General features: G+C 34.1%; 1 protein-coding gene across 2 annotated transcripts in view; it reads left to right on the plus strand.

Annotated features, from left to right (window-relative positions):
• LOC132910002 (mucin-2-like) overlaps positions 1-14,985 on the plus strand; it is a 708,972-nt gene extending 693,987 nt beyond the window's left edge. For both annotated transcript variants that reach the window (XM_060965343.1, XM_060965344.1), the window contains 4 exons: positions 215-379; positions 1,960-2,107; positions 5,395-5,641; positions 8,248-14,985. In XM_060965343.1, coding sequence (XP_060821326.1) covers positions 215-379; positions 1,960-2,107; positions 5,395-5,641; positions 8,248-8,479 — 792 coding nt within the window. In that variant the 3' untranslated portion in view covers positions 8,480-14,985. The remainder of the gene's footprint in view (positions 1-214; positions 380-1,959; positions 2,108-5,394; positions 5,642-8,247) is intronic.
• The last annotated feature ends 632 nt before the right edge of the window (positions 14,986-15,617 follow it).

Below are 15,617 nucleotides of genomic sequence, written 5' to 3' on the forward strand. Positions count from 1 at the left end.
TGAAAGAACCGTTAATATATATAATTAATATGTGTGATTTTTTATTTTAATTTTGTATTAAAACAAAATCTACTTGTACCAAAAAAATATTTCTGAGTACATTCAATGCGTTTTTGTTTATTGAAATGAAAACAAGACCATGATATATAACATTGCCTTGCTTGTATCTGTATCTCAACTAATATACTGAACGCGTTAAAATATTAATTTCCAGCCAATGGTTCATTGCGTATCAAGTAGCGAACCGGATTCAGGCGACGTACCAGTGGCTTCGGAAGATTGGAGAATTCAAGGTATCACCACGAAAGAAATCACGCTTAGTCAGCCAGGTCTCCATGGAAAGACATATGTGGAGTCGACGGTGACTACTGGGATCCAGGTTGGTACCCATGTAGAGCAGGTCAACCGTCATCTAACTCTAACAGACATGCACCAGCCAGCCGATACGACACACCCTGAAAACACATACGTTGACTCACAGGAGCATATGGACACTTCATCACCAAATCATTCCATATATTCAGACACAATGGACCAGAATCCTGTCGAAGATCACCTAAGCGTCACTAAAGAAATGACGGACGTCTCTTATACAGAGGTTGACGTCAATACGTTGCCGGTTGTAGGTCATGGTCACTATCAGCCGATCCTCTATCATAGTCAGCATTATGTTCCCAATACGAACGTTTATCGACAGCAAGCTTTAGTGCCAGATCATGCGCATTACACTATGTTACCTCAAACAAAATTCGATCCAAAATCTTGCGTCGAAACCGATCAAATTGAGTCACAAGTTTCACAACATTTTCCGGAGCAAGATGACATAGATCAAAATTCGGAAGAAAAACCTTTGGAGAATCAGAACATCGGTATTCCTTATTGTTCACAAGACGAGAATTATCAGAAATTTGTAAATATCGGTATCGCTACATCAGCAGGGCTTTATCCACATTTGTATAACTATAGGTCTGATCCTAATAGCATTGCTGTCGTGAACTATTCGCCCAGTAAGCAGGCCTATATGAATCCATACATTTACAATCAATTCGTATATGCGCAAGAAGCTGACGACGGTGAGGAGACTGACTCATCGTCGGAGGATTGAGCATCTTTCTTTCGTACGGGTCGATTAATTAATTTTGTACATTTTCAATTACATAACCAGTGGCATTCCCTATTTGCAAGGGCATAATACACGTTTCAATCGAGTACTATTAAGTTTGTAATTAGTTTGTATTTAACGTTATTAATTTTTACGCGTAGATAATTCGTGGGCCGGACGATGTTCAGCTCGCTTTTTTTTTAGCATTATTATTTAAAGCATAAATTGCAATAATGTAACTTGTATGATTAATCGTGTGTTAAAGAATTGCTAAGAAAAAAAAAAAAAAGGATACATGATTCTTTATAATGGCAAACAGAGAAAAAATAAATTTTTGCTAAACAGTATTATTTTTGCTAAAAATTATCTGACATACATTATTCCTAAACGTTCAAAATAAAAGAGAAAATACCTTGCAATGAGCATGCGTAATCAGAGTTTGGATTTTGTTATCTTGGTATCATTTCTCGTTTGCATGCCTCGAAGAATGAAATTTGAACGTGCCATATTAATTCGGCCATTGATAGCGTAGAAAACGTAAGTTTTCTATAATAGTAGCTCTTCGAACGCTCATCGCGTTAATATTTTATTATACATTTTTGTACATTACTTAGTTGAGTTAAAAATTCTTCTCTGTTCAAGTAGTTTGGTTTGTTTTTTATTTTCTTTGTTTTATACAATTTCATTCTGTTCACTTATGTTTTTCACGCTCGGTCGAAAGAATGATGAGAATCTTGCTGGAGAAATCGAAGGGTTTATCGAAACGAAACGAGCGATTTGGCAGACATTAGATTGAAATGATATTAGCATGTGACTTGGTAGGCTTGTGCCTGAGTTGATCCAGTTGTATTTGACAGATCTATACGTCAGAGACGTTGAAGCAAGCCGAAGGTGTGGTGAGCACAGTGAGGTGCGAGGGCAGGGAACATGCCCTCGGCCGCGGAATCAAGCGAAAGCTGGACTCCATCCATTCCATGCATTCTACCCTGCATGAAGACCAAGATGGTCAGTATTGTATGGTATTTTTAGATATTAATCGTATATTAGTTATATAAGTAGCTCGGATATTAGCATCGAGCCACATTTTGATAATCAACTTTGATAATTGTTGACGTGAAAACTGTGTTACTATTGTAAAACACATTAATTCAATCGAGAAAGCTCCGAACGATCTTTCAAATAAATTATGCTATAATTAGTAAATTTGGTTGTTAAAGATTGATTTTTTTACATCCTGTATATTTTGTATAGAATCGAAGAACGATTGTATAGAATTGTCTTATTATGAAAGTTATCTTATCAAAGTGGTATCTGACAGTAGTCTTACATTGATAAGGAATGTAATTTTATGCATGGTATAACTTTAGAAATATTATGAAATAATTTATACGTAACGAGAAGATTTCACGTTGTTTGTCGATGATTGTTATAGAATGATTGTTAGTATTAAGAATCCTTCTAACTCTAACATTTTCATTAGTCCTCGATTGGTACCGTTGGTCCATAGGTGGCAATTTGGAGTACGTTTAGTTATTACAGTAGTCACTAAATTGTGTTCTATATTTTAGAATGAAATTCCAGATTTAGTAAATATAAGTATAATAATTAATAAAATAAAGTTTTAAAATAAAAATGAAGTACTATAAAACTGAGCAATTTATTCTAAAATATTGTGGGTTACCTGTGATCCAATGGTACTAATTAAGGGTCAATATTTTAGTTAGACATACATCTGCTACACTCTAACGTTCCTTCATGCTACCTCGTATTTTGTACAAAGCATGTTCCGTTATGTACATAATTACGTTAGTTTACGATTGTTTGTGTGCTTGCTCAGTATTTGTTTTCGTTCGCTGCATGCATAGTGGCATGATCAATTATTGCTTGTTGCATTGTATACGCTTTGGTAACGCTTTTTAAGCAATGTCCAAGATTTACTCATCTCCAAAGTTAATATGAATAATCAAAAGAGAAAAATATTTCCACGCCTGATTTTATTTTCGAGATTTATCGTCCATTTAATCAGTTTCTATAAGATGTTAGTAAAATTTATTTTTAGAAAAGGAGTATATATTTTCTTTTCGATAAAAGATATTATTTTTTGTTTTTAAAAATTTTCTTACATGTTACCTTGCAAAGATCATAATATTCTTTATTTACAAAATAAAGAATTCAAAGAAAATGTAAAATATTCCTTTTCAAACGATAACTTTTTCTTGACAAAATTTTTCTTCGATGTATCATTGGACTGTATTATTGTTCAACCAGAAAGAGAAAAGAAAATAAAAATTCGTTGCAATATTTCACAAGAATTCGAAGCAGGTAAGTGGTGTCAATACTAAACATTTTTGTTCGTTAAAAGATGCCAGGAGAGGAGACTCGATGCTTTGCTATAAAGATGTAACGGCGGTGACGTTGAATTAATAAATTGTAAATAATTTTCATAAGGATTTATTCCATACACATTCCTACTTTTTTTGTACTAATTGGCTGTCAGGTTTGTTAATATTCATTGTCCACGTAATTGTCACATATCACTGAAGGGGCCAAGGGGCTTCAGTCATACGTTCATTTTCGGCGCGGGTGTGGCTCACCGGTCTTATTTGTTGCGGTCATTTTCTTGTACATAATCATCCTCACGTGTCTCGTGTCGCATGTGCATAATATTTTGGGGAGGGAATTGTTGTTTTCGCTCTGGCCGCGCCTGTGAACTTGGGACGTGCGTGCGCAAAAATTTGTCACGTAAATCCGCGGCTTTATCACGTTCGTAATTCGCCGTTCCAAACGAGAGTTTGGAATTTACGATTCGACCGATTCACCGTTTGAACCTGCGGAAATAACAAAAAATTATTGTCCAATGAATTTTATGGATCTGTTATTTTACGATCGAATCACTACGGTAGAGTTATATGTATTCACAATTCAAGTTACGGACGAAAACGTACGGAAGAGTATGATATCGAGTAACGCGGAACGTCTACAAAAAGAAAGCGTACAGGTTGCATTCCTCAGAGTAGGACTTATTTTTTAATTGTCGAATCGGAAATAGAAGAGATCGATGGACGAAGTCATTGCATGTGCTCGAACCATCTGATACCTTATTTTGCCACTGATCTCGCCTACCACCGTTTGTATGAAGCTACTAATCATTTTTTAACGAGCACACGCGCGAGCAAGGAGCACATTTCAAAATAAACAACCCTACAAATACAGACGTAGTGGTATCAGTTAGGATGTTTCAGAGTAATTCATCCCATTCGTAAGGCACGCACAAAGAGCATACTCATTTCGCTGTTATGCGTCATGCACTTATCGATCAAAATTAACACACAATCTTAACTAGACGAAAGCTCGCGGGATCGTGTTGCGAAATTAAACCGATACTTAAGCGGTGGATATTTATGCGTTTATGAGAACAGTTGCAAAAAATGTACCGAATGCATGTTGTATGAAGAAACATATAAAATATACAACTTAATGTACATAATAGTTATATTTAGTAGGTGAAACAAATTTCTGTTCTGGTTTTATTTTTTATATACGAATTGGCATAAACATTCGCAGTTTGCTATTATTATTAATTACCACATTTTAAGAAGCAGAATATTTGTGAAACGCGTAACACAAAAATTTTATACCAGTTACGCTATTCGAATTAATATATAATATTCAACTCGCTATAATTTGGAATATTACATATTATTCATACATTTACAATTTTTAATTTTTATTTCACTTATTTCTCGCTGCATTTCTTATATGCAAAAGTTATATCGCTTTTATCAAGCTATATATTTTACAATCGTTATACATAAAACTATATATGAAAAGAGCTATTTATAGCAATTATCCATAACAAGAAGTTATAATCTTCTACAATGCCTTTTCTCACAGGTGAATGAAATTCCACCTATAGAGGGTTGAAATCGTAATATTTTAAATAAATTCCAGAACAGAATTCAAAATGTATTTATCGGTACCATACCAATAATGTTGTCTATCGTTTACTACTTCAATGATCGCTAAATTACGAGAGTAGATTACGCTAGATTACTCTTGGAAGCTCAATGAAAAATCTCACGATCCCCCGATGCTCGTTCTGCTTTCCCGGATACAAGTCTGGTTTCACCATCTGTTCACCGCGCTAGATCGAAATACATATCACCGTCTGGTGGCTAAGAGAGGTAGCGTGAAATAGAGCGAGAGTGAAAAGAGAAATGCGTGCAGCGAGAAAAAGAGAACAATAGAGAAACCGAAAGAAAAACACCGTGAATTGTTTCAAAACCCTTTAGTAACGGAGGCAAAGTCGGAGGAGAAGAGCCAGAGGAAACTGGAAGTGGGTGAGCTAGTATGGGGCGCCGCAAGAGGAAGTCCGGCCTGGCCGGGCAAGGTCGAGTCTTTGGGCCCACCGGGCACCATGACTGTCTGGGTCCGTTGGTACGGGGGCGGGGGCGGTCGGAGCCAAGTCGAGGTCAAGGCTCTCAAGTCCCTCTCCGAAGGCCTCGAGGCGCACCACCGTGCGCGAAAAAAGTTTAGGAAGTGAGTCGCACCACCTCGTTCGGGGATCAACTTATCAAAAACGGGTTATCGAGCCCTCTTAGGGACGATGGGTACCGCGGGGATAAACGATCACCATTTACGAAACGATTAACGGTATACGACGCGTTTCCCAAGGTTTCGTTTGATTTATAAGTTTTGCTGGTTTATCGTGTGTCTCTTTTTACGAGTTGTGAACAATGTATATTTGTTGTCGCATGATCTCTTTTAGATATCCTTCAATGTTATATTATTATCCTAGATTTGATCTTGATATTTTCGTTTTTAGAAGAGTTTCGTATTATGTTTCTGGATTTTATATTTAATGAGACGTATGGACGTATCGGTGATCATTTTTCAAATAGATCTGTGTCTTATTTTTTTTCAATAATGTCCTTCGTTTGTACAGGATGTGGTTAAATTGTTTACCGTCCATTTTTCTAATTTGCAATTTTGATTTGAGACAATACGAATAGATTTGGTAAAATCGCTACATAAATATGCACTTATTAATATCCAGTATAGGAACGATTTACGATACAAACTTTCAACTTGGAACAGAAATACATAGAAAAACGGTATAAAATGTATACCTTGTAAAAGATCATTTTCTTTCTATTCTTTTATTTATTTCATTTCTATCCGTTACGCTGGAGGAATTAAAGTTTTGATAAAAATCCACAGATTTAAAAAATTTAACAATCTGGATGAGGCGACTCTGATTGAAGGATTAACAAAAATAATAAATAACTTTCTGTTCAGTTCAGATTTTCCTATCACTGGAATATTATGAGAGGCATTATTTTTAAAACCACAATATATTCGTCGCACAATTGAACTTTTTACAACTGAAAATAAATAACGCGATTCTGTTTCGTATTTTGTTATCGTTTATCCTATCATACCCGAGACAGATAAAAAGTATATCAAATTAAGATTGATAAGTGTTTTACATAGTTGATCCATACGTGTATCTAATTACTAACAATATATAATATTTTTTATACTATTTTATACGTATGATTACATTTATAACATACGCAATAATTTATAAATGGATCAACCTTGTCAAGCATTTATTAACAAACCAACAGCCAATGTTATCGAATCTCTGTTTAATATAAGAAAACCTGTGCGTAGCTGCGATTGTTAATTTCACGACACTCGTTTAACAGTAGAAGGCTTTTAAGGTAGCCCTTTTAGAAGATCCCTATTGGAAAACGCTTTTACTCTGTCCCTTTGATCGCAGTTGCGCGTTTTTTAGACGTATTTTAGTCTACACTCTGCAAACACATATGCAATTTTATTTATATCGCTTAGTATTGCTGTTTAAATATAACTTCTGTATTCTTTGTTTAGTAGTAAATTCTTCGTAGTCTCGTATATCATTTACAAAAAAGGTTTATTGTCACGGTTACACGGCAGATAACGAATATCGGTAAAATTTTATGAAATTCTTTTCGATGTGGATGCAGTCTGTGATGCGTGTAAAATATCGGATAAAAAAAAATGGACGTGACAGATTTACGGTTGAGAATCTTTTAATAATAACGCCATTCGCCGTTCCAAATCCGCTTATGGAGGATTCGACAGCCGGATATTTAAATTTGTTTGATTGAATCGAAACTCTTATCGACAGTTGGAAAAAGCAATTATATGTTCGATAAAAATTTTTTTTTGTTTCGCTTTGCCGATTAATTGGACTGGAGGAACAATAGCTGAAATAAAAGGCGTAAATTCTAGTAAACTTTAAAACATCCAAATTTTAATCATCGTATATCCAAACAGCAATTAATTCCTCCATGGATCAATTATTTGTTTTTTTATTTTGCTTAAGAAAGAAAAGGAAAAGATGTTCAGAAACTTAAAGCAGAACTAAGACTGTTTGAAGACACGAATGATTAACGTATTAAGGGCCAACGTTGCATTAACGCGACATTTAATTTACAATCTCTTTTAAGTTAATTTAATTAGCAAGAGAATTTCAAAGATGTGGTTAATGTTTTGTCACTTTTTCTTCTTGCATTTAAATCCTATATTCGTAAGTATACTTAAGAAAATTGAAATATTCGTAACATTATTGAAGTTTCATATAATTTTTAAACAAATGACTAAAGTTTATTATCCAGTGACTCTATGATAAAATGATAAATATTGTTTTTAGTTATTAATTCTCCCTCAATTTATACATTTTCTTATCAATCGTATATTCTTGTTAAGATATCCGGATACTTATGTATGTAACCCGTAGCGTAAATTACTTCATTTACATCTTTCGATATTGTTGCATTTGCATAACTTGAATATATCGTTCGAATGTTTGGTTCTTAATAAGTTAATGTTCGAGAACTACCAAAATTTTCCTATAAAAAGTAAACAGAGAATTTTCAACAACTCGTAAGCAGTCTTACATCCGTTTCCTTGATCAATTCATGATTGTTTCGATTCATTTAACCAATCCCCGATCAGCAAAGTAGTGTCGTAGCTGCGTAGCGCATTCTAGACATATCGCGGCTTTGCTGTTGCTCACCAAAACCGTATCCGGACGCACTGAACGTTCCTTTCGACTAACCCCACGATTTTCTCGTTTGCCCCGTTTCTTTTTCTAGAAGTCGTAAATTGAACATGCAACTGGAGAACGCTATACAGGAAGCAATGGCGGAATTGGACAAAGTCACGGAGTCAAATAAGGATCAGAAGATCACCGGCAGGTCCTGTAAAGTGACCGGAAGCAGGGGACCGGAAAACGGCGGCGCTTCGAAGCAAGAGGGGAAAAGATCTTCGAAGAAGTCTATCGGATCTTTGAATGCTGTTACAGCAGAGCAGAAAGAGTGTAGGTGATCCGTGTCGATTGATTCTCAAACGACTCAACTTAGATTACGATGATGCGACGGTGAGATCAGTTCTGTACGAAGAAAAATCGAAGAGGCTGTCGAAGCGTTTGTTATTAAGTGATTTCGGCACTCGACTTGTTCTACGTTGTTTTCTAAATTTCCGGCAGACGATTTACTGTTTTCGCTGACAATGTATGGAAGTTTCGTGTTGTATTCGATAGGATTAATATCGGAGACGTTTTTAATCGAGTACGTCGACAAGTCAAAATTTTATAAAGATGCGCTACTTTATAATTCTTATCGAACACGGTTGATATTATCGAATACAATTCTCGGAGCTTCAGATTTTCCTAAAGCTTTACGAGAAATAGATTTCAAATTTTTCATTTGATATATTCAATATTGTCTTCTGTATTGCGATCATATCTTTGTGTAAAATTGAACGATATCGAGCTAATTGTATTATAGAACTATGTAAAATCATGAATGCGGTTATTTTACATTATCTGGGATCTTCTAAGTAAGTGTGATACGGATTCAAATTCTTGTAATGGTTGATATGTAATATAACGGATAGAAGAAGTCGCAATGCAGAAGTAAAGATTGTTGAATGAGAAGATCGTAGAATAAGCGAAATTAATTGTTGTACATACATTTTTCTTCTATTGGAGTAAATAAGAATTGTTCAATTCTAGAAATTACAGAATGGTAAATAAGTATAATTCTTTAAAAAAAAAAAAAAAAAAAAATGGAGAAATCAATATCGTGGTCCAGTTTGTTGAAAGCAACAAAATGTCGAATCCATAATATTCGAAAATTCTTACGGTTGCCCTGATAGAATCAAAAGTAGATAAAAGTAGATACGAATAATTTGTTTGACGTTTTTCTTGTGACACACAAGCACGTTTATTTTTCTTGTATATAAATATCGATGATACCAGGAATGAAAGTTTTAGAGATGCTGATGAATTTTGTCGTTCAATACATATGTTAATAGAGGAACAGGAAGCAGAAAAGTCAATCGAATGTGATCGAAGCGACTGAACGTAGAAATAATGAAAAATATTATGTAATCGAATTACAAAAGATTTTTATCGATCGAAAGTCGGTCGAGATATATCTCGACGTGATATAGGATAGTTTGTCGTTATTTCTTCGCAATAATTTGCTGCTAGCGAGCGTAATTCTAGCAAACACCATTTTCCTATTAAGCATTGCTGTTCCAAAGTTGAATTCTTTACGAACTGTCGATCACTCGCTAATTCAAGAAGCAAATTGTTGCCGAACATCGTGTAAATCGTAACAGTAGAATCTGTTAGATCTTTAATTTGTTAAGAATATTTTAAAAAATTTACAGGACATATTACCGAAACGAAATTGTTGAATTATCTATGCGCATCAAAGCACGTACACGTAAATATTTTTCTTTAACGCCAGAATTAGCAGGAAAATGGGCGAAAATTGTAAAAATGTAATAATCATGCAATTAGAAAGTCATTAGTGGAAAAAAAATATATTATGTATCTATGGCCGATCTGACATCGCGTGGAGCTGGCCTACAATATGTGTCTTCGTGTTACTTATATAGTTACATACAGATAGTACCATCATTGAGTGATACAGGAAAGTTTTATTTGAGAAACGAGGAAGTGGTGCACGTTTACCTAGCTGGTGCATCAATTGTAAAAATACTATGCAAACTATAGCCTTTTTTTTTCTTTTTTTCTTTTTTTTTTTTTTTTTTTTTAGTTGACACGTTTCTGTCGAACGTAGATTTAGTAAAGACGAATGTATTTTATTCACTGACTCGAGCTGTAACGAGATAGATATACTCTGCGAGTTCGCGTAAACGAACATAAGCGATTCTTGCAACTTTCGAACTAGAGACGTTGTTTCGAATGTTACATTAACATTCACAGACATATAGGATGTGTGATAAGGGGCATAAGAGGTATTTGTATCTCCAAGACTTACATAAAATACGTGTAATGTAACGAGTTAGAATGTACGATCAGGTGTTCGATTTTAGAATGACGAACACACTTTCACGCGTCACCTCGTTTTTCTTTTCCTGTTTTTAAAACCACGTGCGAGTGTGTTTACGCTTGCATTGAAGATATAGAAACGAGTATGTGTAGTTTTTAAATGATATTTTTGCGAAAGAGTCAACATCACAGTACCTATAGAAAAAAATCACCGTTTTCAATCAATCATTTTTTAAATGGCTATACGTAAGTATACAAGGAGTAATTGTTTTACCGGGACGTCATCGTGTTGCGCTGTAATATCGAATAGTCTCGACACGTTGAAACTCTTTTTAAACTCAACCGGCCACAGACAGTCGGTGTTTTTTGATCCGCGTAATAATTTTCTAACGATATATTCTTTAGATGGTAAAGTAACGTATCGATGCCATGGTTCGATATTCTATGAACGAAAAGCTAAATGAATCAAGTGTACATAAGAAACAAACGATCGAATTAATTAAAAACTCGAGGTCTCTGCGAAGTGTCATCATTTGATTTTAATCAGACACACGCTGAATTTCCACTTTTAACGAAACGAGTCTTTCGAGTAACCTAAAGTAAATTTTAGTTAAAAAAAAAGCAAGAAATTAAAAAGAAAAAAAAAGAACACAATGAAAGAGGAGTAGAACGCCGAAAAAAATTAAAAAGTCAATGCGAGAACACTTTTCCATTTTCACGTTCTTTCTGAGTGCGTGTCTAACACGTATTTTGTTTTAACGTTTCCTTTTGTCTTCTTTTTTTAATCTCAATCGTACGATAGCGTGTAATTCATCTTTATTTTTATATGGTCGCGAAAATCCAAAACTATACCGCGTTATTCAGCGCACAATTTAACTCCGAGACGCGAGAAATGTTCCTTTGAAAGCATGTACGCATAAATATGTACAAAACCATACAGAGCGAATCTTTAAAAGTTAGTAGGATATACGAGTATTAAATGGATATTTTATTTGATCGAGTGTCTGGTCGAGGAGCCATTGTCCATGAAAAAAGATTTCGAGCCAGGAAAACCTTACGACATTAATACGTTGCTTATCAATCTGAGATGATTAAAACAATTTTTCAATTTCTCAATATGTCAATAAAGCGACAAATGATTTTTTCATCTGTGAAATCTTTACGTCGATCCATTTTTATTTTTATTGTGCAAATTGTGTAAAGTTCGACTAAATTGCTAAGAATTATGCTTTCAGAAATTTGGTTTCGAACAACTTGATAAGCAATGTGTTAAAAAAAAGACATTCAATAGATCTAAACACACGACAGACAGACAATAAAGAAAATGCAAGTATCAAAAGAGAAAGAGGGTTGCGCGAATTTTTTTGATGACTCGTCACTTCGACTTTCGAAGAAGAACATTCTCAATCGAATGAATTCCATAAACTGTCGATTATTCGTTGCTAATACTATGAACGTGTAGACAGAAATAGTTGGTATTTCTGATGGAAAATTAAATAATTTGCAAAATTTCTATACCTCTTGCAAATTCTTGTAACTGTCATTTTTGTAACTGGTCTCAATGTTTTACTATGAAGGAAATTTAAAAACCTTTCAAATATAATATTATTATGTAAAATATCCAAAATTTCTGAGGACCAATAATCATTTTCTAAATTGTTTAGTTATAAATGTCACTTTTACAGTAAAAGGGAGAATGGTAATAAATTCATTAGATTTTTCACTGTTTGATCAAATCGCTTCGATTAATTCTGTAATACTGTAAAAAAACAACGATATATAAACATATTTATCTAAGTTACATATTAGAGAAAATAGCAGTTATAAGTAGCCGTGTAACAATATAAATTATAATTTGTACCGAAATTCAAGGAATGTTCTGAGTTTTGAAACGTAACGTTAAAGTAAAATAAATTAACAAATGGAATTTCTCGAATAACAAACTTAAATGATAAAAATATTTTCTCTGATATGTGATATGAAACAATAACTTTCATAACACGAATTAAAGCATTTGATACGTAATATAAAGTTTTGTATGACTACGGTTAGAGAAGACGAACATAATAAATTTTCAAAGTTTGATCAAGCAGTTTATGGAGAGAGAGAGAGAGAGCGAAAGAGAGCGAGAGAGAGAGAGAGAGAGAGAGAGAGAGCGAGAGAGAGAAAGAGAGAAGTTAGTTTTATCTTATGCAAATAGTTGACAAAAAATTGAGTTAGTCGAATGGGACTAACTAAGATTCTAAACACAAGGACCACTAATGTTTATGCTGCTCGAAACTACGAGTGGAACAGTGTACGAATTTTTAAGGAACAGTTTTCTTCTATTATCTATTCTAGCAACGAATAATCGTTGTGACTCGAACGACAGAGAACACCGCGTTTTTCGCTTACGAAGTCTCGTCGTTCACATTTACTTCATCGATCCTAATTGGTTGTTCACGCGCCTCTAATTAACGACGGTACATCAAATAAAATCAAAAGCTCGCGGCAGGACTTCATGTCGTCGGGCCTTTCCTCGCAAGCACGTTCATATTCAAAAGTCTCGTTTTCATCGACGACTAACAACGAGACGATTAGCAAAACGCAGCAACAAAGAGACACTTAGAGCCTCAGGAAGACCAAGATGATGCATTATCTCAGATTTGTAGATTTTTCGTTTTTTTTTTTTATCAGTGGCGAAAGACATATCACCGGCCGCGGATGACGATTTTCGATGACGATTGATATAGCTTTCTCTGAAATAGGGAAATAAATGGAAAGCAAAATAAAATGAGATAATAATGAGAAACACGGGTGTCGAAAAGACTTTATGGGGAGCGTGCGATAGGAAACGCGCAAACGGCTGGCATCGCTATTACACAACATGGGACCGTTTAAACATAAGACACTTATAATTTTATTGTTCGATTCCTTCGCCCAGTCGGTAGCCGTGGGGCGGAATGTAATTTTGTCTTGCGGCTCCTTGCTAATTTCGTAACATCGATCCAGAGGTCGAGTCAACACGAGGGGGAGGTTTTTTGTCCTTTCTTCGCAGCGTATTCACGCGCTAAGCGGGAGATTAATAAATTTATTAAAAAAACGAAAACGAAAAAAAAAGGTAAAAAAAAAAAAAACAGTAAAGACTTACCTCAGTAACGTAATGTACGCAAGAATCAAACATCTTTATGATCGAGAGTATGTATACACCGTAGAGCCGACGTCCTTTGTATATTTTCCGTATTGTACATAGTTATACATACGCCTTATCGGTAATTATCGCTGTACGATAACCGTCGAACTGCGCACTATTTAATATGTATTTATGCGAATCATTGGACAAAAGAAGCTGCGCCGATTTGGTCAGCAATGTGCTTGCAGAAAAAGCAACGTGGATAGAAAAGAAGATACTTTTTAAGGAGAACCATGCTTCAATCAGTGCGAATATTTTTATTTATAAATGAATTTCGTTTTTGATCTTTTAAATCGAATAATAAAACGAATCGCGATTCAATATTTTTAGATGATCAATTTTGTACATATACGTATGTTTATATGTCACTTCATGACCTTTTATTAGTGTATGAATATCGTTAAAAAACGATTGAAGTGTGTAGCTCATAGCACTGTTTTTATAAGTGTAATTTTTCATATTTGTTTTTTTTTTTAGTTATTAGACGATACTCTTACTAATCATTATCCGGCCTGTCGGGTTTTCTAGTTGAGATTTGTTTTCGTAGAAAAGTCAATTTTAACGGAAATAAATGTAATAAACACTTATATATATATATATGTATCTATCTTTGTATTTTTATCAAATTTTTTATATACTATTATTTTCCGCGATTTTCTCTTATTTTTTTAATTTTTTTGTTTCTTAGTAAAATAAAATTTTTCAATAAAATCGTGATAAGAGTCATGGTTAAGAAATGTTTGAAAATTCCAAACATCAACCTGCGTTGCTTTTTCTCGATACGAATCAAACGTCGAATCGATAAACATAGAGGATTGCGAGCACGATAATGTAAAAAAGAGGCCTACGTTAATCGATACTTTATATATCGTCTCTTTTTTTTTTTGCATTTCCTTTTCTTCTTGCGACGGTTAGACGGGTACGATCAAACAGTGACTAAAGATAGTTAGCGCGTTTAGCCAAGCGGTACGACTAGTAATTGCGGGAAACAAATTTTTTGGAGAACTATATACCGATAGTTATCAAAGTGTGACTGAGGAGCACGAGTTTTTTTGGCAAATATTTATTACTATTATTATTTATCAAAAAATAAATAAAAAATGAGGGAAATGTAGTTATATTTAATGGAGCGTTTCGTTCGCTTGTTATGTTTTGAGAGAGATCTAAAAAAAAGAGGAGAATGGGGTGCAGGGCGACTTTTGTTTATTGTCGCGTAATGTATTGTAAGAGTGAGAGAGAAAGAGCAAAAAATTTGGGAAGAATGACAGGAAACGAGTGAGAGAGAAAAAATGTGAGGAATAGAATGAAAATAAAGGTAAAACTAACAAAAAACGGAAAAAGAAAGAAAAAAGAAAACGATCGAAAATGCAAATTTTGGAGAACGAAGATAGATTTAAGAAGCACCAAAATAAAAATGAAAAAACGAAAAACTGATTAAACTCCTTAGGAACAAACGATCCAACTGTAATCACGATTGCCGTGTAAAACAAATTTAGGAGACGGATGCACTTCTTGGTGTACAATATGACTATTGACGCAGATAATAGCTATACATATTACGATATCATTTCGTCAGTGGTATTACAATAAGAGATAATAATTTTATATTTACAAGATAGAAGATCGTTGAATCTAAATGAGTGTAATATACGTCTGTACTATGAAAAGAAGAAACACACGACACACGGAAAGCATATTACACATATGTATGTATACAGTATACTACCCTTCCACTTCATGGACACTCCCTTTTTGCAATCCCATTCCCATCCTCCGCGTTCCCAAAATTCCGTGCTAGGACAAAAAAACTAGGAAAGCTAGCTTATTTAATATATTTGGCATGATATTTATATATATATTATATATATATAAATACGACTATATATATAAATATATGAATATAAATACGGATATAAATATAAATATAAATATGATTATAAATATAAATATAAATGCAAATATAAATACAAAGTATAAATATATATATA

The sequence above is a fragment of the Bombus pascuorum genome, chromosome 8, assembly GCF_905332965.1.
Source record: "Bombus pascuorum chromosome 8, iyBomPasc1.1, whole genome shotgun sequence".
NCBI lineage: Eukaryota > Metazoa > Arthropoda > Insecta > Hymenoptera > Apidae > Bombus > Bombus pascuorum.